Source organism: Sprattus sprattus (assembly GCF_963457725.1).
Source record: "Sprattus sprattus genome assembly, chromosome: 7".
Taxonomy (NCBI): Eukaryota; Metazoa; Chordata; class Actinopteri; order Clupeiformes; family Clupeidae; genus Sprattus; species Sprattus sprattus.
Window position 1 is genome coordinate 23115942 of NC_137926.1, and position 23636 is coordinate 23139577.

General features: G+C 43.1%; 1 protein-coding gene across 2 annotated transcripts in view; it reads left to right on the plus strand.

Annotated features, from left to right (window-relative positions):
- The first annotated feature begins 12984 nt into the window (after positions 1–12984).
- Positions 12985–23636, plus strand: part of dusp8a (dual specificity phosphatase 8a) — a 40886-nt gene continuing 30234 nt past the window's right edge. The window contains exons 1-2 of one of the 2 annotated variants that reach the window (XM_080841586.1): positions 12985–13305; positions 18811–19217. In XM_080841586.1, the coding sequence (XP_080697712.1) occupies positions 18984–19217 (234 nt within the window). In that variant the 5' untranslated portion in view covers positions 12985–13305; positions 18811–18983. Of the gene's footprint in view, positions 13306–13532; positions 13625–18810; positions 19218–23636 lie in introns of those variants that run through there. The other variant, XM_080841587.1, reaches the window with a different exon arrangement.

Here is a 23636-nt window from a genome sequence, read left to right on the forward strand (position 1 = left end):
TCAACTTTTCCCTGTGTGATTTCTTCTTGAATGCAGAGCAGTGCTCCAGACTGTGAGCTCCATCACAGCAGAGGCATGGGGATTTTACATCACTGTCCATGTTTGAAGTCACTGGAGTGGTTACCGCTGCCACATTAGCTGCATAACTAACCTTGGGCCTAAACATGGGCTTGCTTACCTCGGGTCTTTTACTCCTACTTGCAACTGACTCTTGGATATCTCCAAATACTGGGTTGGAGCATATTTTTGCCTGTTTGTCAATGAACTGTACAAGATCTGAAAATGTAATCCTGCTGTTGCTATCCAGTTTTTCTTGAGCTTTAGTCCTCCACTTATCACGAAACTTGAAGGGTAATTTCATTACTAAGGCCTTCAAGGTAGAGGCAACATTCAGTTCATCCATGTAATCCAGCTTTGTCATGGCATTACAGCATCCTTTCAGAAACAGAGCATACTCCTTCAAGGCCTTTGGGTCTTCAGGCTTCAGGCTAGGCCAACTAAGAGCTTTCTCAATGTAAGCGGTGGAAATGTTATACTCATTGCCGAAATGTTCATGCAACAAGCGTTTGGCTCTGAGATAACCCTGATCTTCATCCATATGCTGACAGCTTCTTACTAGTTCCCTAGCCTGACCTTTTGTATATTGTTCGAGGTAAAACAATCTGTCTAGTCCATTGTCTGTTTTCTTCTCAATGTTATGTTCAAAAGAGTTCATAAATGACCTAAACTCTAAGATATTTCCATCAAAGACAGTAACACTTTTAAGTGGCAATGTGGATAATTGCTGCTGTCTGAGAAGCATAGACGTGATTTCATTTTGTCTATTCAAGATGGCAATTAGATTACTGGGAGCTACAATGTCCTGTAATGACCTGCACTGCTCTTGTTCAGGTAGTCTAGGACCTGCCATGTCTGCCTGGGAGTTTACTAGATCATCAACCAGCGGTCTGTATTCTGTACTGAGCTCAACTTTGTCAGAGTGATCAATGGATTTCTCATTTAAAAGTTTTGAAACATTACCTCCTTGAGTTGCACGAGCTGCCTGCTGACTCAATCCAGACTGTGACCTTTGAGCTGGACCTACGGCCTCTGGGGTTTCTTGGAGTAACCAATGTCCTATATGGTCACCTAGTTCACCTTGTCTGCTGCTTGCTTGAAACAAAGGTACGTGTTTCGCCCCATCCTTTGGTCGAACAATCCTTTCTTCAGGCATGTTGGTTGTGAGAGCCACTTGGTGCACTGTGTCCATGTTGGCGAGTTCCAGGTTCCTTTCCTCGAAGTACGCGTTCATGCCATCAGCTGGAGTAGAAGTCACTTGCTCCTCAGCACCAGCATACACTGCAAGCTTGGCATTTGTAGCAGACAGTTCAGCCTCAAAATTCAAAGTCTCCCTTTGCCTTCTAATTTCTTCTCTTTCTGTGGCTAAAAGTTGTTCCTTTTTCTCTAAAGCATGCCTTTCTTTCATAGTAGCAGCCTTGGCTAAAAGTGCTGCCCTCTCCGCCTGTGCTACCAGACGAGCTGAAGCTGAACTTGATTTTGAACTTTTAGATACCCTACTTACTGAAGAGATGCTGTCCTCAGGACTAATTTCATCTTCCTTCTCTGTTGGAGGTGCAACTACAGGACAAGATTTTATCCATTCATCAGCTCTTGTCTTAAACTCCTCAATATTAATCCTCTTCGGTTCATACCACTGTCCTGTGTCTGTAACACGTTCATCCTTTGACAAAAGCTCTTGATATTGTTTGTGCAATTCATTAAACTCCTCCAACACCCCTGTATATATCTGTAGGCTCTCCTTTACTTGCTCCAGGTTTGCTGGATTAGACATGAGCTCACTCATCTTATTCATTTTACGAGTCAAAGCAGCCAATCTATTCTTTCTAAGTTGCTTTGCTTCTTTCTTCTTATTTTCTAACTCAAACATTTCTTTTTGCTTTTCAGAATCAACAGAAGTAACAGCATGGTCATCCATCTTGGAAACTGAGGCTCTTTGTTCAACTTGACAAACTTAAAAGTCCTTTTTTGTTCAAAAATATAACTCAATATTCCACAAAAATGATTCTTCTTAAGACAATAAACAAGATTCCTTTCAAAGTTTTTTCATTAACATACCGATTGCTGTGGATTCACTTGGATTCAATCTTGGCCCTCCAGCACTTCAGAGTGGCACATGCACTTGAATTCACGCTTGAACTTCCTTTGTTCCAGAATCCAGTTCCATCCAATGTTGTTTTCTTCCAAGTACATCCATCCAAGGCAGTTTTTTGACTAAATTGTAGCAGCAATTCCTATTTTACTACCACTGGCGGCTGAGTTGGATTTAGTTCTGACGCGTGTAGAAAAGATGAGAAGTAGAGGTGAGTCCAGTTGGTCCCTTTGACCGTTTATTGTAGAATGGTGGATAACAAGTTGTTGCAAATAAAATAAAGATTTTAAACTAAAAGGTCTTTCGTAAAGCACAGTTCTCCTTCGTTAACGTCCTGGCACACGGTCAAAAAACTGTTGCCTTCCTCAGCCACGCCCAGATGCTGTGGCTCCTGGCTTTTAAGGCCTTTCCCCCTTGGGCTCCACCTTCAGCCTCTCAGGTGTGTTCAGGTGTCCTCTAGGTGGGGCAAATACCTACGGCCATAGTGTCACTCATACAAACACACACACACTTGCACATACTAATAAGGAGATAATATATGAATCAACATAAAGGTAAATTTGGCTCCTACACATATTATTCCATGTTATATTAAATATCCATCACCTTTCATGGTGGAAATACCACAAAGTAATACAGACTTTCCACTTTCTTTTACAAAGCCAGCACAATCAGCAACACCATTTAGCTCTGTGTGTGAAAGCCACTGACTTCCTTGTTTAGACATTTTTAGTCGAATTTGCATTTGTCATAGACATAGAAAGGTTTCAATGGCCAGGTTGTACTTGGTCATTGCACCCATGCTGTCCTTCCCCTGGTTCACAAGGTGTATGTAACCATATTCCGTGACTGCCTTCAATACAAGTGTGTGAATATGATCATATGATCTTCTGGAACATGAGACCTACCATTTATAAGCCTGCTGTGGCCACAACATTTTCCTAAATATTTGCCTCTGGTTATATGTGAGCTTTTTCCAGGAAGATCTGTTCTTACCACTGGTCTGCCAGCACCAGTTCAGTGGCACCATAAACAAAACAAAATGGGCTACAGACAGTGCATGTACTGTGAAGGAGTGCTCTTACGGATCGGGTCATGTTGCTGCTGTCACCAGCCAGTTGTGCACTGTTGTGTATCCTGCCACCCTTGCTATCCTTGTAAAACTAAAATTGGCATTCAACATGTCAGCCAACTGATAAGTAAACATAACTCATCAATACTAAAAAGAAACAAAATTCCCAATAATACTGTTACTGATACTCAGTTGAATTCATTTAACCAAATTTCCTCCCTTTTATAATGTCACCTTTGCTTGTAAATGGCTGATGGCTGGGGAAAGATTGTTCCCCATCACCATATCCATTAAGTTCATATACGCAGTACACATATTAGACAGCCAAATTCTACCCACACACTTCTCTCTTCTCTCACACGTCTCTTTTTTCTCCTTCCTACTGTTGATGCTGCTGTAGTCTCTCCACCTGTTCTACTTGCAGAAACCCTTGCAGAAGCCTACACCTACAAATATTGCAGGATTTACTGCCTAACCATAACACGTAACATAGAGCAGAGAAAAGATGCCTGATCAGGTCTTCAAAAAAAAATCATACACATTGTGATGTGCTAAGTGTGATTTTGATACTTCAACTGATTTTGAGCATTGATTAAGCAGCAGAAAATTGAAAATTTGAATAATGCTTCGTAGGGGTATGATGTATTTTTTAGTTCCCTTGTCACACTCAAATGACACTCATTAGAACAATATTGTAACAGAAATAACTGTATGGGGATGTGTGCAGTGCCCAGTGCCTGGCAACTAAGCCCCCCCCCCCCCCCCCCCCCCCCCCTCTTTGGTCTCCTCTTTGCCTTTGAGGTGTGTTATGGTAAGGTGGATGACGTGCAGTTTGATTTTGTTCTGTTTTGTTTGTGTCTTTGGTTAGTGTGACTAGGCTTTGGAGTGAGTCAACTGCATTCAGTAGCCTTGAGTCAACTGCTGTAGTCATTTCGGTTGAGTCTTTGTGACTGTTTTTGTTGTTTTGTTTCGTTGTGTGTTTGTTTGTTGTTTGTTTGTTAAATTCTTGTGTTAACTCCCAGTCAGGGCGGACGATCCTGCTGAGACGCTGCACGCCGTCTACCTCCTTATCCAGTGGTGAGGGGTAATACACTCGTAGACTCCAGTAAGACTACTGACCTTTAACCTTTAACTTTAACCTTTTATATTTGTATAGCTCCTGTATAAAGTTAATAGTTTAATTTATGTTATTTATCCCCAATTTGATGTTGGTTTCAATAAAACGGCAATTGATTGAGTGTCAATTGGGTCACACATACGATGTTGCATCGTGATGTATTACTCTACAACGCTCGCTGCCAGTTAGGACAGTCTCACTGATTTGAACAGTCATTTACTTTTGTTGTTGACGCTTCCGCGCATCACTTGCAGTTAGGACACAGTGTTAGTGTTGCAGAGATGGCCTTTTGGTCATTAACGAACAGGCAGCAGTCTATAAGTCACTTAAAACACCTAACAAAATGCAGACACATTTCTTCAAAGGAACTTTTGGTGCTGGTAGGGTAAACCAGCGCCTTGCTCTGTCAGTGAATGATACTTTCCCTTAACTTTCCAGGAATTGAGACATGATAGTACCACGGAATGAGGAAGCAGGGACATGCAAAAAAAAGATGCAAAAAAACTGCAATGAATGCCGCAGCTAGCATCTCTCAGGAGATTCTTCAATGCTACATCAGCTTTAAAAGTTACTAGTGGCCCATCCTTAAGGACCGGACCCTCAGAAGTACACGCTGTACTCAAACAATGCCCCCCCCCCCCCCCCCCCCCAACCCGAATACGCCATGCAGAGAGGTTAAATCTAACTTCATGATATGCACCAATGACATCTAATAACCCTGTGAGTAGTTCTGAAAAAATGGTTCAAAAAGTGGAGTCCAACCCACCCCACCCCCCACCTTTCCCTCTCTACTGGAGAACAATGTGAGGTTTCCTTATGTCTGAAGGCCTACGTCTCTTCCTGTAGTCTAAAATACCTCCAGAAACAGCTGTTGTTGAGAATGCCCTTAAAATATATTTTAAAATATAAACACTGGAAATGGTTTCAAAGACTTAGTTTTCAAAATAAGACAGATGAGCTAAAATGAGGTGATTGACTTGGTGTCACCAAGGGAGTATTTTGTACACTAGAGTTTGGTGTTTAATCAATACATGTTGGTTATTCTTTGAACTCCAAAAACATTGAGCATAATGTTCATCTGTTATCATTCAATTAATTCTTTAAAAACTGTGTTGAGATGTGATAGTCAGGGACCAATAGGATTTGTTTGTGACATAGCCAAAGTATTGAGCCCAGATAAGAGAACTGATGAGTTAAGGTAATTCTAACGTACCCTAATAAACAAGTCAGTGTTCTCCAACAGACGGGCAGATGGCATGAGCTGAGAGTTTTAAAAGTGTCACTGGATCCCACAATATTCAAAACAATCTGCTTAGTCCTTTACAACCTGGCTTCATGTACATATTGTCCATACACTTCACTAAGGTCAATTTGACAATCATTTACTTTAAAAAATGTTTCTAAAAAAAGATTATAGCCACCATATTATCTATATATAATGTATATCTTTAGAGGTCAGTTAATGATGCTGTTGAAATGATAAGATGCACAAAAATGACTTAAAAGTCAACAGAAATATTTTTTACGGACTACTACACAGAGGAAGTGTGGTTTTTCAACCATGCAAGTCACATCCCAAAAATGTATTAAAGCCACTTGTAACCAAATATGGCACATTGATGCCATGTCATTATTTGTTTGAAAAGCTCCAGTTCCTCATCTCTGAATCAGCCATTGTGTGCCTTTAACACACCTAACTTCTGTTTATTGAACACCAGTAGCACTTGGCCCAAAACAGCAGGCGCTAGCAAAACTCTGACCACTCAAATATGAATAGCTGATTTACAACTTGTTCTGTGGCTTCTTTGTACATCAGGTTTGCAGTGTCACTTGTTCCTAATGTATAATGTTACCGTAACAAGGATCTGCGAAATACAGAGTTCCTCCACACATGTGCCAACCATAGCATGACCCACAAGTGACACGTCAAGCCCAGATCCTAATACAGAGGATGTTGCGCACCACATCGTCAGACACAGCAGGGAAGAAAGGAGGTAAACCAGGAGGGAGAAGAATACCAGGAAAGCCAGGAAAGAGGTGATGTAAACGCCTTTAAGGTGCCCCCACACCCACCAACCCAAACACACACACACACAAACACACACGCTCCCCGCTAAGACATTTCCCTGAGTATTTACTATGGGTGTCTTTCACTCGGATAGTTTCTCACTGCACTGCTCCAATCCTCTTTAAGACTGATTTTTAACTCCATTTGGACCAAAATATTGAACTTATTCAGCTATTACTGAACTACTATTTGTATCCGTAATCCTGATCATTAACATATTAAAGCTCAAAGTGGCTTAATACAACATGTATTAATATATTATAGGCATGTATAAACAACATTAAATCAACTAATATTAAGTGGACAAAACCAAAGAGCAGAAAATCTGTTGCTCTCATAGTCAGGATCTGTAGACATGGTAAATGTTCAGGGGGTTCAGGCCCTGGGTTCCGTAAAGCATCTTAAGACAAATATATTGCTATATGAATAAAATTGAATTTAATTGAATATATTCCACCTTTGAGAGAAGATTTTCCTCGAAACTCTTCTGAATAGATTAACTAAAGTGCATTGGGGTTTCCTCAAAACGTATTCCATAATATTCCTTTTCAAACAGCGCTCTGACAAATGTCTTGGCCCTATGATGGCAGTTTCATCAGTTTCAGTGAAAACAGTGGAGTTTATGCCCAACTTGCTTTCATACCTGCTTTCTTAATTAGGCGTCATTAATAAGCCAGAACTGTCGTCGAAAACTGTCGCCCTCTATAAACCGTTAGTCTGTTTTCTTTTTGTGTGTGTGTGTATACAGTTAGAAGCTTAAACTCATTTACTGTCAACCTACCTGCCAGGCGCAACAGGTGCGGTGGCCCAGTCAAAAAACACATTCATGTTGTAATTCTATGTGCCACGTCTTGCGCCAAGCTACAAAGAGGTCCACGCTCCGTTAAATTCAATAACATCTTACCTCGAGGAGGACGCAGGTGAACAGCATCGTCCACAGCACGGTGCGCGTGAAGAGCTGCCGTAAAATCATATTGGACAGTAGTTGAAATTAACATGCGTTACTAATCAATGCACTTTTACATTTCCCTCTCCACTAAAATGATAATTAGTTTAATACGACTTAAATAGGTTTTAAAACGCGGCAGACGCTTCTGGTAAGCCAGTGAGCAAGGGACAAAGTTCTGTGTTCCTGCTGTTGGGAGGAGTAGAGTCCCAACCAGTCCACGGATAAGCGTCACTTTTTGAAATTGCTCATTGTGCCCTTGTTACGCCTTTAGCGCTCGCTCTCTCTCTCTCTCTCTCTCTCTCTCTCTCTCTCTCCCTCGCTGCCTCTCTCTACACTTCCTATCTAATGTACCGTTTAGTCTCCTCTACAGACTGTAATCAAAAATTGCTTCGTCTGTAGTGTAACTGTCCGAAAGTTGTCCTCTCAGAGCAGAGGAAGTTGGAGGATTCTTAAATTAAAAAGCCATCCCACATTCTTGCCATAACTTAGCAAGAAAGGACCAAGGAATGCATCAAGAGCGTCCCTTAACAATACCATGAATGGCCAGTGTAAATATGACGATGAAGAGACCCAGCCTATTGATCGTCTCCTCGTAGGAAAAAAAAAAAAAATCAGAAGTAGCCTTCTTTACATCTAAAATGCCATATAGCCTTTAGGACAGTTTAGAGTTTTGAAATCAAACATTCGAGTGGAAAAACACTGTTTTTCATTTGGTTCATTAGGAGAAAATAAAGATTGATCTCAAGCCCATCTATCTGACAGCTAATCTCTGCTTGAAATTATATCGTTAGGGACCATTTGATCACAAGACCCCGATGGTTCATTCAGTATTTTGCATGGCGGAATTATAGCCGTAATATAATTATATATCAAACAGATGTATCAAAAAAAAATTATCTATTTTTTAATATGTCTGCTCTGGCACCCCCTTTATTTTCTGTCCCTCAAGAGGGAAGCTTAAGGTTGGAGCAGACAATAATGTCCAACATGGAACCACATAAGATCACTAATCAATTAAATTACATTTGTACAACTCAACACTGAAGTAAACTTGACATCTGTTTGAGCTGCAATTCCATGGACTCCAGGTGGATTGGCACATTCATGGCATTCAGTCACAATTAAATATACAAATGCTTGCTATAAGGTTAATTATCAGTTGTGCTCTTGCACTCTATAGTTTTTCTTTTTTTTTCTCTCATGACAACTATTCATGTGCAGAACCCCCTGATAATTATTGAGGTACAGAATTGCTTTAGGGTTGATCTAAGTGGCATTAAAAGCACATTTCCCATGCATACATTGAGATGGAGCTACAAAGTATTTCTAGCAACTTTAAAACCTTTCATAATAAGTTGTCATACACCGAAAAAAAAGTTAAGTGTTTTATAGCAGCGACCGGAAACAGCGGGAATGTTTATGTAGGACGGGGGCTGCGTTTCGACTTTGACCTTCCAAGGGGCAGCTAAGAGAGAGAGGCTGACCAAGGACATATCGTGCTCTTGGATAAAACACCCTCACACTTCCTCAGTGCTAGTCTTTCCTGGGCCTTTTCAACAATGTCCGGTTACTTTTTAGGAAATGATCAAATCTTGCATTAATAGAACAAGTACACATTGCTTGAGTATAAGGGAACATAGAGATGTGTTTCATGTTATGTTTTAATCAAGGGGGTCAATAACTTCTGGATTTCTTCCAAAAAAATGTCTTCATGGAGAATGAATGTCTCTGGACCTCTGTGCAGAGTACTGCTGTTTGTCAGTACAACTAATGACAGAATGAATTGAATTGGTAGCCACATCATAGTATCACCAGAGATGTCCAGTGTAAACATTAGTATTGCCATCTCCAACTTTTATGCAATGGCTTATCACTTCAGCAGCCCAGAAAAGGTGTAGTTTTTACTGTGAGCTTGAATCATGGAGGGTTAATGGTTATACAGAGAGTCAATTCCATAGCTCCCGCTAGATCATCATTAGAGGTCAGACTCTGTGTAAACATTATCATGGGAAGGTCTCTGCTCCCTATCATCAACTCCGGAGATGTGGCTTAATCTGATGATGCATTAACCCCTCCTAAGTAGGGGGTAGGGGATTACCCCCCCCCCCCCCCCCCCCACTGACAGAGGTCACCCATCTCCCTGTGGGCAGCTAAACTCTTGTTTGGCTTTGGAGGAAACATTCATGATTGCACCAGTGAGAGAAAAGAGAGAAGTCCCTTGCCAATTACTATCTTTGCATTGTTTACGCTAAACATAATTGCACACATTAATCGTGCCGGAGTCTGTTTATAGCTCACAAACCTCACAGTTTCAAATACGGTCACGTAAACAACTTTCCTGTTTTGAATATCAATTTCTTTAGTTGCAGCTGTATATCGTAGATAATATTGTATCTTTGTGAGCTGTATCAACGACTTGTGTCATTTTACCATGGGGCCTATCACTTCCCTCTGGGGTGTTACTGGACTGTGTCACTCCTTCTGTCACTCTCCTGGGAAGCTGGGTGTGACCATCATTATGTTCTCCTCCAGTAAAGACCAGTTCCTGTCCTCCACTTTTGTGAAACGCTGTCTAATGTAAACAGGGAGAACTTGAATCCACACAACCACATGTAGATCTTCGAGTTTTCATATCTCTCTGTTCCAAAAGGATAGTGTATAAACCATGGATGTACAAGGACATATTTGTTTTGTTTATTGCAGTTGGGTTGCATGATGCGAAGAGATACCAGCATGTAACATCAGCACACATTGATTTATTGTTATCACGAGATGTCAGGATAGTGCTGATGGTCTGAAATCAGAGTGGCAACTGGCACTGGCATACAGTACATCTGGTAGTTCAATCTATTGGCACATTGTGGATTGTACCGTTATAACTAATAGCATTGTAATTATTTTTTATAATGCAACACAGAAGTATTATACATAAAACTTTACAATGCATTAGTTTTTATAATACTACCAAATATTTGCAGAAGCTACCTTGATCACAGAAGGATTGCATTGCCAAGATCAATATACAAACTGGGTATGATAAATTAAACTGTACAGTGATTTAGTGGTGAACAACATTGCTAAGTACTTTGCAGACCTTACCTTGATCATCTGTGACACTCAGAGTAGTTTGTGATTTCAGTGATATCTCAAGTGGAGAAAGTGTGGATACATGACAGTGTAGTGGGAATATAACCTCTCAAAAACAAACAAACAAAAAAACAGAAGCATAATGAAATTGAGAAAAACCTGCCACAAAATTGAGCAATGTCAAAAATAATGCATTACCTAATGTCACCAGCCTCTGCAATGCCCGTTTATCTGTATTGCATCTGCATTTAAATCGGTCATGTTGACCTGAAACCCAAAATTATGTAAAGAGACATATTCTTTATTTATTCATCAAAAAATGGAAAAACATAGAATTATCTGCTGTTTATACTGTGTAAAGGTTTCTGTACTAATCAGCATTTTTTTGCCCAAGACTAGAAACGGAAACTCAGATTCTAACTAACTAGAAACTGCATAACAGTATCAATAGACAACATTCAAACATTTGAACCCAGTTAACCAAGTTTACTCAGGTTACCCCCTTATGACCTCTCTCACAGGTTCACAGGTTGCGTTTATAAAGACACATGTACTTTCCTTTCAACTGACTGATTTTTCACAGCAGCAGGTTTAAGGACATTGGCCTATCCTACGAATATGTGACACAAAACCATGTCCAGCCATGCAATCTAAAAGGAATGCTAAAATCAAGATAAGACCTCTCTCATCTGCTGCAGTGGTGGCTGCTTGTGTAAGTTTTGAACGGGACAACTCAAGGCTGCAGCCTATCTGACTCTCTGGAATCATTAACCACCCACCGAACTTTCTGTGTTTGCTATCATCTCCTGACTGATTCCTCCTCCACTGACCTTGCATTTGTATGAGAGATGGAGGGTACACAAAATGGCCTGGGATACCCCCTCAGATATTTTTTTTTGGTAAATTTGTCTGTTTATTTGTAAATGAGCACCTTCGCATGACCTGTGTGTCTTTGTGTGCGCGTGGGTATGGGTACAAGAGCATGAGGAAGTGGGTGGGTAAGTGCGTGTGTGTGTGTGTGTGTGTGTGTGTGTGTGTGTGTGTGTGTGTGTTTATTTGCTATGACTCTTTGTCATCGTCTTGATTAAAATGAATGTATTCATTTATTTTTCACTGGTGTGTCATTTATTGTGGGGCAAATGACAAACTAAGATATTTCTGGGGCGTCAGCCACTGTTGTTTACTGACTATGTTGCAGAGGATATTGTGGCTAGTATGTATTGATGAACAGTAGCCTGGTGTTTGGTGTTTGATGGTAGCTAAATAAATGTGAATATCCTCAAAACAGCGATGGACATGATTTTTTTCCTTCACACTTGTATTATGGTCTTTACCACAAAGGAGATCATTCTACAAAAGTGTAGTTCAACCCAAGCTCTGAGCCTTACTCCACCCACTATAAATACCATGAAGTAAAGACTCTACATCAGCATTGGCCTTACAAAGTTCAGGATGACTTTAAACAGTAGTGTGTTGAGCCATTTTCAACACATTTTTATAAAAATGTGAATTTTGTCAATAGTTAAATCAGGATTGATGTGTTTCATCACAAACATATAATTAAGTTTACAGCTCATAAATGTTTTTAGGGTGCACTTACACTTTAAATGACACTTTACATAGACCCAACTAATATTAGACAAAACAATAATGATTACATGCAAATGCATGTTTACCTTTATGTAATAAATCTGGAGGTATAGAAATGTGGTATATCGAAACTTTTGAATGAAACTAGACATTTCTCTAAAAAGCCAATATTGTACCTCTATATTTGGGCAGTAGATGGCAGTATTTACAACACCTGAAATCTCCCATCCATCAGAATAAGTAATGCATACATATGTATAAGTAATACATACATATTCCTGTTTCACAATACAAAAACAGCATTGAACTGCATTTCATAGAGTAGTTTTCTTTTATTCTTTTTTGTTTATTTTCGTTTTGTTGATTTGCACCACAAATTATAGGCTAACTCGCACTATGGAGGCCTTCTTTCATTGGGCCACCGCCAGATGACGTTCGAGTTCTCAATATCAATTTGTCTTTCAAGCAGAACCACATTTTTTTTCGGACGTTTAAATTATATCTTTATTAATCTAATGTCTAAAGCCTCACATTCATTTATTTAAAAAGAACTGTTATACACTGTCCAAATTCGTTTTCATTTGTGTACACACATTTGGGCTACTTGTAGGTCATGCAACCCCGGCAGTGTATTATTTTTTTAATGTTTTGTTTTTTCCTCGACCGAATTGTCATTGACCCACTTCAGTCACACTGAGCAGGTCTCTTATATTCAAAGGCAAATCATAGGTGAGTTGACCCACAACAACCATACTGGGGCACACCAGCGACTATCAGCTAGACTCAGTAACTACAGACTCTGAAATCCTTGTGTCTCTTTAATCTAGGGATCAGAGGGCTGACGTCAGCTAACCCCTGAGCCGCTGGCTCTCATTGGTCGAGGGTGACGTCAGGCATTTTCCCCCCTGAACCATGACCTCATCCTTAGTTCATTTTTAGTGCACCTTCTGTGTTACCCCCGAACTGCGAATACCTTTTAAATGCAGACAACGTCTTTTTCTAAATTAAAATACGCGGGTTGGCCCACATACGGAATCACTTCAAGCAACCGGGGTCCTTACATGTGCGTCGTATGTAGGTCTACCGGGTATTATTTCGCACAGTGAAGATCTCACTGTCAGTAGAATGCGCTCATCTGGACAACCTGGCCAATGGCACCGCAACTCTATGATTCGTAAACAGTGACACTCACTGGCGAATGGCTATCCCGTATCGGAGTCCGCTGTCACATTGGGAGGTTAGCTGAGTAATTCCGTGGACTGTGAAGGTTGAGGTGAGTGTACCTCTTTGTCATTTTGCTTGGCCACCTAACGTGTTTCTGAAATGGTAGGGTTATTGTCGTGTCGTCGGTTGGTTTTAAGATTAAATCCTCACTTAGATGCTAGTACGTTAGCATTTTTTCTGTAGCGTGCTTGCCTCCACGCTCTCAACAACCACTAGTCGAACCCACCGAATCCGCTTCTTCGCTCCACCGCAGCGCTATGATGGAATACATAATCACTGGACTATACCTAGGGCAATAATATATACTCTTACATTAATGCCTCTCATCAAAATCCAGTGGAGACCAAATATTCACTGAAAACCTTTTGGTAAGCACTGAGTCTTTCATTCATTTACTGAGTGACATGATCAAAATCTAGAACGGTGGACGCTATTGCCTGTGCATTAAAACGCCCGTCAGATGGTGTGAGCTGTCATTTAAACACCGCAGTCATCATAAGTATGATTTAACAGATTTTAACGGAGATTGGTTTTGACGAATATTCTTTATGTTCTCCTTCACACTGCGCGGTGTTCCCAAATGTAGCCTACTCTGTGTTGTGGTGTCAACAGACTGCATTGTATGCTATGCATTCAAAGCCATTATTGCGTCAACTATAATAACATCATAACAAAAGATTAATAACATTCAGATTGCTTGTTAGTTTTTCGGAGCCAAATTATTAGTTTACATAGAAAATAAAGATGATTTTCAACCGCGTTTTAGAGCTAGGTGCATCACGTCACCATGGACAACCTGGCATTCAGTCAAGCCACATTGGCATCAGGCTTGATGCTCAAGGATGGCAACAACCTTTATGTTGTCTTAATCGTGAAAAACTGTTTTATCCATATATGCCTCTGCACACTATTGTTTTAGTAGTAGATTGCACGTGAGACTGCGTTTACTGTGCAAAAAACTGCAGATATAGCTGACTGAGTCAACATCATCATTCTTCAAACGTTTTACTAACCTCCACACATATCAACAAATAAATGTATTCTTGTTGTTGATCTGATGATCTTATTGAGTGTCCACAGTTGAGAGTGTTACACAGAAATATACAGAGAGAAGAGAACAGAATAGATTAGATAAGAGAGAGAGATTAATGGTGTCACGTTGGATGGGAATATGGATCCGGCTAAGGCCCATGGGCTAATCTGAGTGGCTGACCTGGCTCAGGCGAATTAGTCTCTACCCACAACTTTTACTTGGCAGAGTTTGTAAAGGTAATTTTACCATCTGGGCATATTGGAGGGAAGAGATGTGAATGTCTGACCTACAGTGACATGCGCTTTATTCCAAGTTGACCCATATTTGGCCATCCATTTGAGGCCAGAAATCTCAGAGGATAAAGCCTTGTGCCTCCTTTTCAGGTCAGTACTAACTGAACACTATCGGTGTTTAGAAAGGCGCATCCTCTGGTCTTACGATGTTGAGAGGGTAGCTGTGCATTAATTCACCTGGGCCTTTTGTCGGTAGCTGTATTAACAGAGAACGAGTCTGCAGGCTATAACTCTCAGGCATCTGCAGTTAATGCGTTAATGGGTAACCTACATGATCTCACCTCTCTCCTTTATCTTTCTGATTCATATTCATTGTTTTGTCTCCCCAGCCTAGTGTGTCACACATAGATGATTGCTTATGTTCTGCCCTGTGACTGGGTCACTAAAAGTTGAGCTGATGAACATTAATCCAGAATGGCACTGACTTGTCCTTGGTCTGTGTAGTGTATTAGAAATTCATGGCAGTTTCTTATCAGCCGTGTTCCAAATCAACACTGGGCAGTGTTTACAAAGTAGGGCAGCTGCCTTATAGTCTCACCCAGTTTAACTCTTTATTTGAAGTGGAGCGGTTGCAGCAGTGGTGCCAGACTCCGCAGCATCCACAGACACAGACCTCATGCCCATCATGGTGGAGCTGGAGTGTTGCCATGGCAACCTCAGAATTTAATCCAGTCAGGCTATCGCCATTGTGTATTTCTTGTCACATGCTTGTAGCGGAGCCCTTTTCTGTTTCTCTCTTTCACTCTTTCTCTGTATGCTGAGAAACACACATTTCCATATGCACAGTTCCTCAGAAACACATCAGACAGACCCAGGAACAATAAGAACTTATTTCTAAATATGGATGGGCCCCCTTTCCTTTGTTTGTGAACTGCACGGCAAATAAAACCCTCACTATCCACGGTGTGCGCATGCGTGTGTGCGTGCTTGAGTGTGTGTGTGTGCTTGTGCTTGCGTGTGCTTCTTTGTGTATGTGAGAGTGGGTCTATCTCAGGAGTCCTAGAGCACCTCTTCAGTCTCAGGCAGCAGCTACCGTCACCCTGGTGCTCTGAGCCAACTGGCTGGTTCATCAAGGCTCGTAGCTCAGGGGCAGGGGTGGACGAGATGCCTTTTAGACCGGGCTGGACCAGACAGACTTGGGGTAGGTCTACCAAGATCGTCAGCCTAGCGAGGTTGGCGAGGCTTAGCTAAAGACTCTCTAGACCAGGAGAAGATATCACACAGACAAGGTATCAAACACTCTTAACAACCTCCCCGTCTCTTAACATAGGGCTTCACACAGTCACGGGGGATGCTTGTTGTATCGATCTGTGTGGAATGTGGAGAGGCTGTGCTAGGTGCTAGCTGAGGTGAGGTTGTTTCAGCTCCCTCTGTCTCTGTCTCACAGTGTTTCTTTTCATTTGTCATTGTCCTAACATCTTGTGGTGATTTCATATCGGTGGCTACAGCCGTGATGGCATTAGTGTGACCGGGAGTGTGATTTGTGATGTGATTGTATGTTCATCTTACTGAAATAGACTGCTAAATCCAACAAAAGAGGTGCATATAAGAAATGCTGTGTGTTCAGAGGAGTGTCTGTGTGTGTATGTGCGTGTGTGTGTGAGTGTTTTCACTTGCTCCTGGCTGTTACTAGGCAGCTTTCTAACAGTATGTCTGGCTGCAGCAATGAGGTGACGTGTAGATGTGAGAATACAAATGTTACACATGCAGATGCACACACAACGGCTCGCACACGCAAACACACACACACACGCAAACACACAGACAGACACACAGACACACAGACACACAGACACACAGACACACAGACACACAGACACACAGACACACAGACACATTGCACACATAATCATGATTCAGCACATTTCTAGCTTTGACAACAGTGTTTATGGTTGCATACTGTGTGTTTGTCACTGTGGTGTGAGGGAGAGTTTTACTGGTCCTCTCCCCATCCCTCTGGGGCTTCATCTCCATGGATCTCCCCCTCTCTTTCTCTCTCTTCCTCTGCCTTCCTCTCTCTCCCTTCTTCTCTCTCTCTCTCTCTCTCTCTCTCTCTCTCTCTCTCTTTCTCTCTTCTTCTCTCTTTCCCACTCCTTGTGTGGACTTGGCTGAGCTGCTAGGCTCCTGCCCCACTCTCTCTACTCTCAGCAGAAATGACTCGCCTACTGCCTCAGGTGCTCACACACACACACACACACACACACACACACACACACACACACACACACACACACACACACACACACACACACACACACACACACACACACACACACACACACACACACACACACACACACACACACACACACACACACACACACTCAACACCAAACATGTTATCTTGTCCTTCATCCAGCCTCAGCACCAACAGCCTCCCTTTGGGAGAAGGCTGAGAGGGTGAGAACGCACAACACTGATGTTCTGAACACCGCTAATACACTCCTGAGGAAAGATAAGAGCGTAGGTGGGCAAGGATGAAGTGCCATCACTCCTCCACAGTAGATGTGTGAAGAAAGGAACAGTGTGTTTCTCACACACAGCTTCACCGCCGCCTGGAACAGGCAGGTGATGATGATGATGATGATGATGATTATGATGATGAAGAGGCTATTCGGTGTTGAGCCAGCCGGTATCAGGGAAAGCCTATGCCGACTCCCAGCACTTTCCCCTGTTGGTGTGGTTAAGCCTCCATTAGTAAGGGAGACCGCGGCTGGCTGAGCCAGGTCCATGTATTTTTTATTACTACTTGCGTGTGGCACATTACAAATAGAGCAGGATAGAGGCCTGGACGGAGGCTGAAGGCACCTCTGCTGGGTCTATGATCAAATTGCTTAAGAACAGGATGGGAGTGTTAAGCACAATTATAGACCAGCTATGAAGGAATTGCTCATGATTTTCGAAGGCTGCATATATCCAGCAGCTCCGCTCTTCAGTCTATCTTGTTCAGCTGGAGTCTGTCAGTGGACACCCCTATAGAACAGCTCCTGGGTCAGTGAGATGGGGCAGTGCGCAGTGTCAGGTGGTGGGCCTGCTACAGCAATCACACACATGTAGGCCTGGGTGCACACACACAGAGCAGGTCTGCAGAGTTAGAGTGCTTTCCTGTATGGTCAGCAATGAGTGAGCATTTTCAGCACTTTGACCCTGGTCTCTGAACACAAGACCGCCCGCAGGGCCAAAGAGTTAGCCGCTCTTAAGCACGAAGCCCATTTTGAGACTCTTTTGCAGCATGACATTGCATGGTATTGTAATTTTGTGAAACCTGGAGATGCATTAGTGGAGGCTACAGACTACATTTTATCTACATCTGCTTTAGCTTGTAGTTTAGTGAAGCAGTTTTAGCAAAAATGTGGACTTGTTTACCTGTGTTTGGGTATGATGGTGTCGTGTTTGCGGTTATACAGGTGGATTTGTGTGTGTGTGTGTGTTTGTGTGTGTGTGTGTGTGTGTTGGTGTATGAGAGTTGCCAGTGTGTTGTTTAAGAACTGGATGAAGGACACTGTATCGTATAGCTCATATGAGGTACTCCATCAAGCCATTAAAGCTTTGCTGGGACAGCAGATGTTGTGCAATACTTACATCAATGCACAGTCCTGCTCCTGAGCTCTCTTTTGTACAGTACTTTGACACAGACACACACACAGACACACACACAGACACACACACAGACACACACACAGACACACACACAGACACACACACACACACACACACACACAGTGACACATTTATACACATATGCATGTAACTGCTCTGCTTCCCAGTTTAATCAAAGCCAATACAAAAATGCAATTATACTGTATCTGACTTAGGCACAGACACACACACACACTCCCAAATGTGCTTGTGTCCAGATTCTCTGAGCTAATTATAGAAAGCAGTTGAGCGGCACTTTTGTCCGCCGGTACACTTGTCCACCTACTTCCTTCTTTTTTTTAATGCATGATTGTAACTTTTTTAATCTTTCTGTGCTCCAGTTGAGTCAGTCAGCATGGCTTCCAGTCTTTGAATCCTCCGTTGGATGAGAGTGTGTGGTGGTGTTACTCTGCAAGCACACAGTTGCGTGCTGCCAAGATCTGACTATTACCAATGATCGAGTATCACATGCAGATGTAAGGTGCAGGTGCAGAAGCAGATGTTTGGAAGCTTTGAGGTGTTGAAGTAACCGCTTTCACACTTTTGGTCACGCTGTCTAACTCCTTGTCTTTCTCTGTCTGTCCCACAGCAGAAGCCATGGCTATCCTGAGCCTCATCCTCTCATCTCCTCAGTGATCGGACCTCACCCTCTCCCCCTCCCCATCTTCTTCTGGGAGCGATTATCGTCCCTCTCCCACCCCCTGACATCTGGCCCCCAGACGCCCCTGTGAGGAGCAGCGAAAGCAGCACCAGCACAGCAGCATGGCTGGGGAGAAACATGGCCGCCGGTCGCCCATGGACATCAAGCGTCTGGCAGGGCTGCTGCAGCGTGGGGCCGGGCGCCTGCTGGTCATCGACAGCCGCACCTTCTCTGAGTACAACGCCTCGCACGTGCAGGGCGCCATCAACGTCTGCTGCTCCAAGCTGGTGAAGAGGAGGCTGCAGCAGGACAAGGTGTCCGTCACCGAGCTGTTGCAGCCCAACGGGAAGGTCAAGGTAAGGCCACTGCTAAGGTCGCTGATCTTTCTTGTCAGGATGGCCGCATGGTGCATAGGCGTCCTAACAGCTCCACGGAAATTGAGGATTAGTGTTGATCTGAAGATTTCAGATTCAGTCTAAGAGCCATAAGTCAATGCTGATGGTGTGAAGACTAACGTGGTAAGCTAAATGTACGGCTCAGTGCAAGCAGAAGGTCAGCAAGTTAAAGTGAACAGTGAACGACTAGTCAAAGGCGTGGATCTGATCTCAGTTTGATATAGATAGGTAATGCAAGTACTTGACGGTGTAGCATGGTTGCTATGGTTTGTGCTTCATGTTTAGGAGTAGTTTGGCCCCAAGCGCTCAGAATATCTGCACTTGTGCAGGGAGACTCAAACGTGCATGTAACCGCTGGCTCTAAATAGCTGACTTCACAACCCTTCCTGCAATTCAGCATGACCACACATCACCTGGGTGTCAACATCCATCAAAACATGGACGCTCATTTATTTGGCCTTCTACCCCCCCCCCCCCCCCCAATAAAAACCCAAAACCTCACACGCACAAATACACACACATACTGTGCAACTCTGCTCACGCGACCATACACCTTCACATACAGTATGCATGATGATACTTTTTCTGTTGTTACTTTCCGTTTAAAAGAGTACTCATGGTTAATCCTTGCCGCCGTTTTAGATACCCCCTCACCCCGCTGCAGCTCCATCTCCCCCTTTAACGACCCACGAAGGGCTTTGCAGTTTGATTGTGGGCCCCAGAAGCAGCACTTGATCTAGCTACCGCTACTGCTGCTATATTTGGATGACATGGTTGTCTGTGTGTGTTTGTGGCGGGGGGGTTGGGGGGGTGCATAGCACTGAAGGTTTATGGCTTATCAGTGACTGTGAAACAGGAGTCAGTCGTTTTCCATGACTTCTCCGGGAATGGGACAGATTTTTTTCCTAACGCCCCGGCATGTGAAAGTCCCGTATTTTTAGTCAGTGGGTGAAACTGAAGGAAGGGGGAAACCCAAGCAGTGATGCGTGTGAGCCCCAGCTGTGGAGAAGACATGCACACATGTGCACACACAAACACACACACACACACACACACACACACACACACACAAACAGGCTTATTCTGTATGACGCACACACACATGCTTTACATATGGGTCTCTCATAACCACACATATGTAAACACACACACAGACACATACATACACACGCTCATGTCTGAAACAGGATGCTTCCCCTCTCCCCACAGTCTTTAGTGGTTCTTGGCTCATCTCTCCATCACTGCACCACATGACTCGCTATGTGCCCGTCAGGAGAGGGGCAATCATGTCGCACACTGCCTCTGTGAGTGACGGTTTGATTGGCGCTTCATAAAACTAATTTTGCTAGTTCCTCATATTCAATTTCAGGCATGAACGCCTGACCTACCATGCATGCGGATCTGGTGCAAGGATCAGGCACTGTGAATGTGTGTGTGTGTCCTTTGTGTGTGCGCTTATGTGTGTGTGCTTATGTGTGTGTGTGTTTCTCTGGTAGATGTTTCCCCCCTGCCACAGCAGGTGGAGGTCACCCCTCATTAAAGCAGATGGATAGCAATAAAACACAGCTGCCAAACGACAGCAGCCCTTCCTCCACACAGCTCTCTCTTCAGCCTCAGGTTCACAAGCAGTCGGACATCTGACTCGGTTCCTCTTTCTCTTCACCTGCTCTGGCTACGGCTTCCACGAATGTTGTTGCCGGGGGATTTTCTCACAGAACCACTAATTTTATTCCTCTCTTGTTGTGTTCCCATCACCTCCCATCTCTCTTTTCCCATCATGGTGAGCTGTTTCCAATTAACCTTTCGGGGCTCTTGCACAACCACCTCTCTTAATAGATGAGCTGATAACGAAAGACAGACTTCAGGATGTGGTCAAAGCATGCAATGTATGTTTGTGTGTGTTTATCTGTTAAAAGAGAGCAGAATGATTATTTTTGCTTCTGGGTCTCAGTCTGTGGAAGGTACCCATTGTCTGTTGCCACTGATCACTACCTCTCTGCTCTCTCCCTCCCTATCTTCTGTACTCCTCTCCACTCATTACTCTATCATTTCCTGTCTCCCTGTGACTTCTCAAGACAGCCCCCCTCCCCACTACCACCACCTCTCTATTCCTTCCCTCTTTCTTCCTACTTCTCTTTTCTCTTGGAGCGGCAGGCAGGCGGGCAGGCTTGTATTATCTTGCTGAGTAAAGAGGATAATGCCCGTGTTTAATGCAAGCCTGGATAAAGACTGGAGCGCTGGGGTGGACGCTTCAGACTCTTTGTTATTGGCTGAGCATGACATCATCCACTCACTAGCCCCCGGCACTCCACCCCCTCCACCGCTGCTCTCCCACCCACCCACCCCCCCCAGGCTCCTTTTGTGTGGCCATTGGCAGAGCGTAGGCCGGGCACGTGCAGACCGCCTGCAACGCAACAACCCCCCCCCCCCCCCCCAACATCACAGCTTAGAGTAGTCGAAACAGAGGAGGCAAAGGAAGAAAAGAGAGGAGGGAGAGAGGGGGATTAATAGATGGGCTGGATTAAACCCCCCACTTCAACCCCCATTGCATTCACATTACTGATAATGGTCGAGGTCCCCCATGGCTCCGCATTTGGTCCATTGAAGATTTCGTCATAGGCGGGCACTGAAGGACTCTGTGTGTGTGTGTGTGTGTGTGTGTGTGTGTCTGTGTGTGTGTGTGTGTGTGTGTGTGTGTGTGTGTGTGTGTGTGTTTGTGTATATATACAAACTACTCTTATTATCCTCACACAGCATTGAAGGATGCAGAACTTTTTAACACTGTTTATTACAGAGTCCACATTAACCTTCTCTGCGTTACGTTTGAAGGAGCCTTTTCTCTGTTAGGTGTGGGGTCAGTAACTAACTGGTAATTAGGCTTGGGTGGTATCACTGTATTTAGAAATTCCAAAGGTATGATATTCAATACCTTCAAAAGTACAGATACTCCTCTTTAAACTGATATGGAGGCAGCTTAGCCAACAGAAGAACTATTTGGAAGTGCATTTGAGGGTGATTGTTGTGTGTTCTGCGACATGGAGGAAGTGGAGAAGTATTAAAATAAACAAAGGGTGTTTTTTTTAACTCTCCAACAAGGAGCTGTCTCCGCGTTTTGCTAGCGCTCAATTTCCACACTGGTGACCCTGTGTACTCTCAGAATTTACAGTGCATGTCATGATGGCTAACGCAGTTTTGTTCAAATAAGGTAATTTCTGCTCTATAGATCACCTAGTTAATACATTAAATATGACTAGATATGAAATCATGAAAATATTACCACATTTCATTTTATCTTGAGATGATTTCTTATTCATTATTCTATGGTCCATAAGGCTTGTCTAAGTAGGTTAACTGCACACAGCATTGTAGGCTAGACAATGTCATACATTCTACAATTCTATCACCAGGCAGCTCAGCTTTTACGTTTAAAAAAATAAAATAAACACAAATACTGTTATAAACTGTTTACCCCCAGTGAACTGTCAAGGTGGAATGACGGTATGAAAAAGTAGCAAGGCTGGTGAAAACTATAAATAGACAGCTGCCCTAAGGTACATTATACACTCTTCTGCTGTCTCTCAGTCAGGCTGTCAGCTTGCTTTGAGCTGGTCCTTAGGCTCTTTTTATGGCTGGGGATCACAGCTTACCCCTGCAGCAGTAGGATACTCATCCCCCAGCGTGAAGGCACACCATATGTCACACATTCACTAAGATAGAGGCTAATGAATTAACAATCAGCTAACGGCCATACAGACACATGGACAACAGATACCCTGCCTTTGGCGATAGCCTACATTAAAGGACAGGAGCAGATTGGGGGTCTCCTACTCCAAGGGGACAGGACAGAACAGGACAGGACATGAGCCAGGCTCATTCTTATGCTGGTTCTCATCCCCATTCCCCTTTCTCTTTCGGTTCTACAAACTCATCAGACCAGCAGAGACTGACAACAGTGAGTTGGTTAAACAGGTCCCGATCTCACTCAGCAGGTGTCATGAATCATTTGACAGATGATGTTGTCTTAAGGCCTCTTTTCATGCCTATACGTTAACTGCGGCCCTGCCCAGTGTGGGAAAGCTCTTCAAAAAGGCTTAAAAAAACTCCCAGAGCTGTTTGGATTTTGTTTACTGGGAAAATCTAAAGGTTTTACTTTGAGCCATTGTAATTATAAAGAAGAACTCTGAAACGTTCTGTTTAGAACTTGCTTAGAACCTTCTATTTTGGTTCTGTGTACCTTTGTTTCTGATTCGAGTTCATAGAGAGTTGTGGAGATCCAGCTGGAAGGTGCATTGGTACTGGCTATTGTGTGACAGGACTTGTGTGTCTAATTTTGCCCTGTCATCGCATAAACAGCACTGTTGATGAAGGGCCACAGTGACC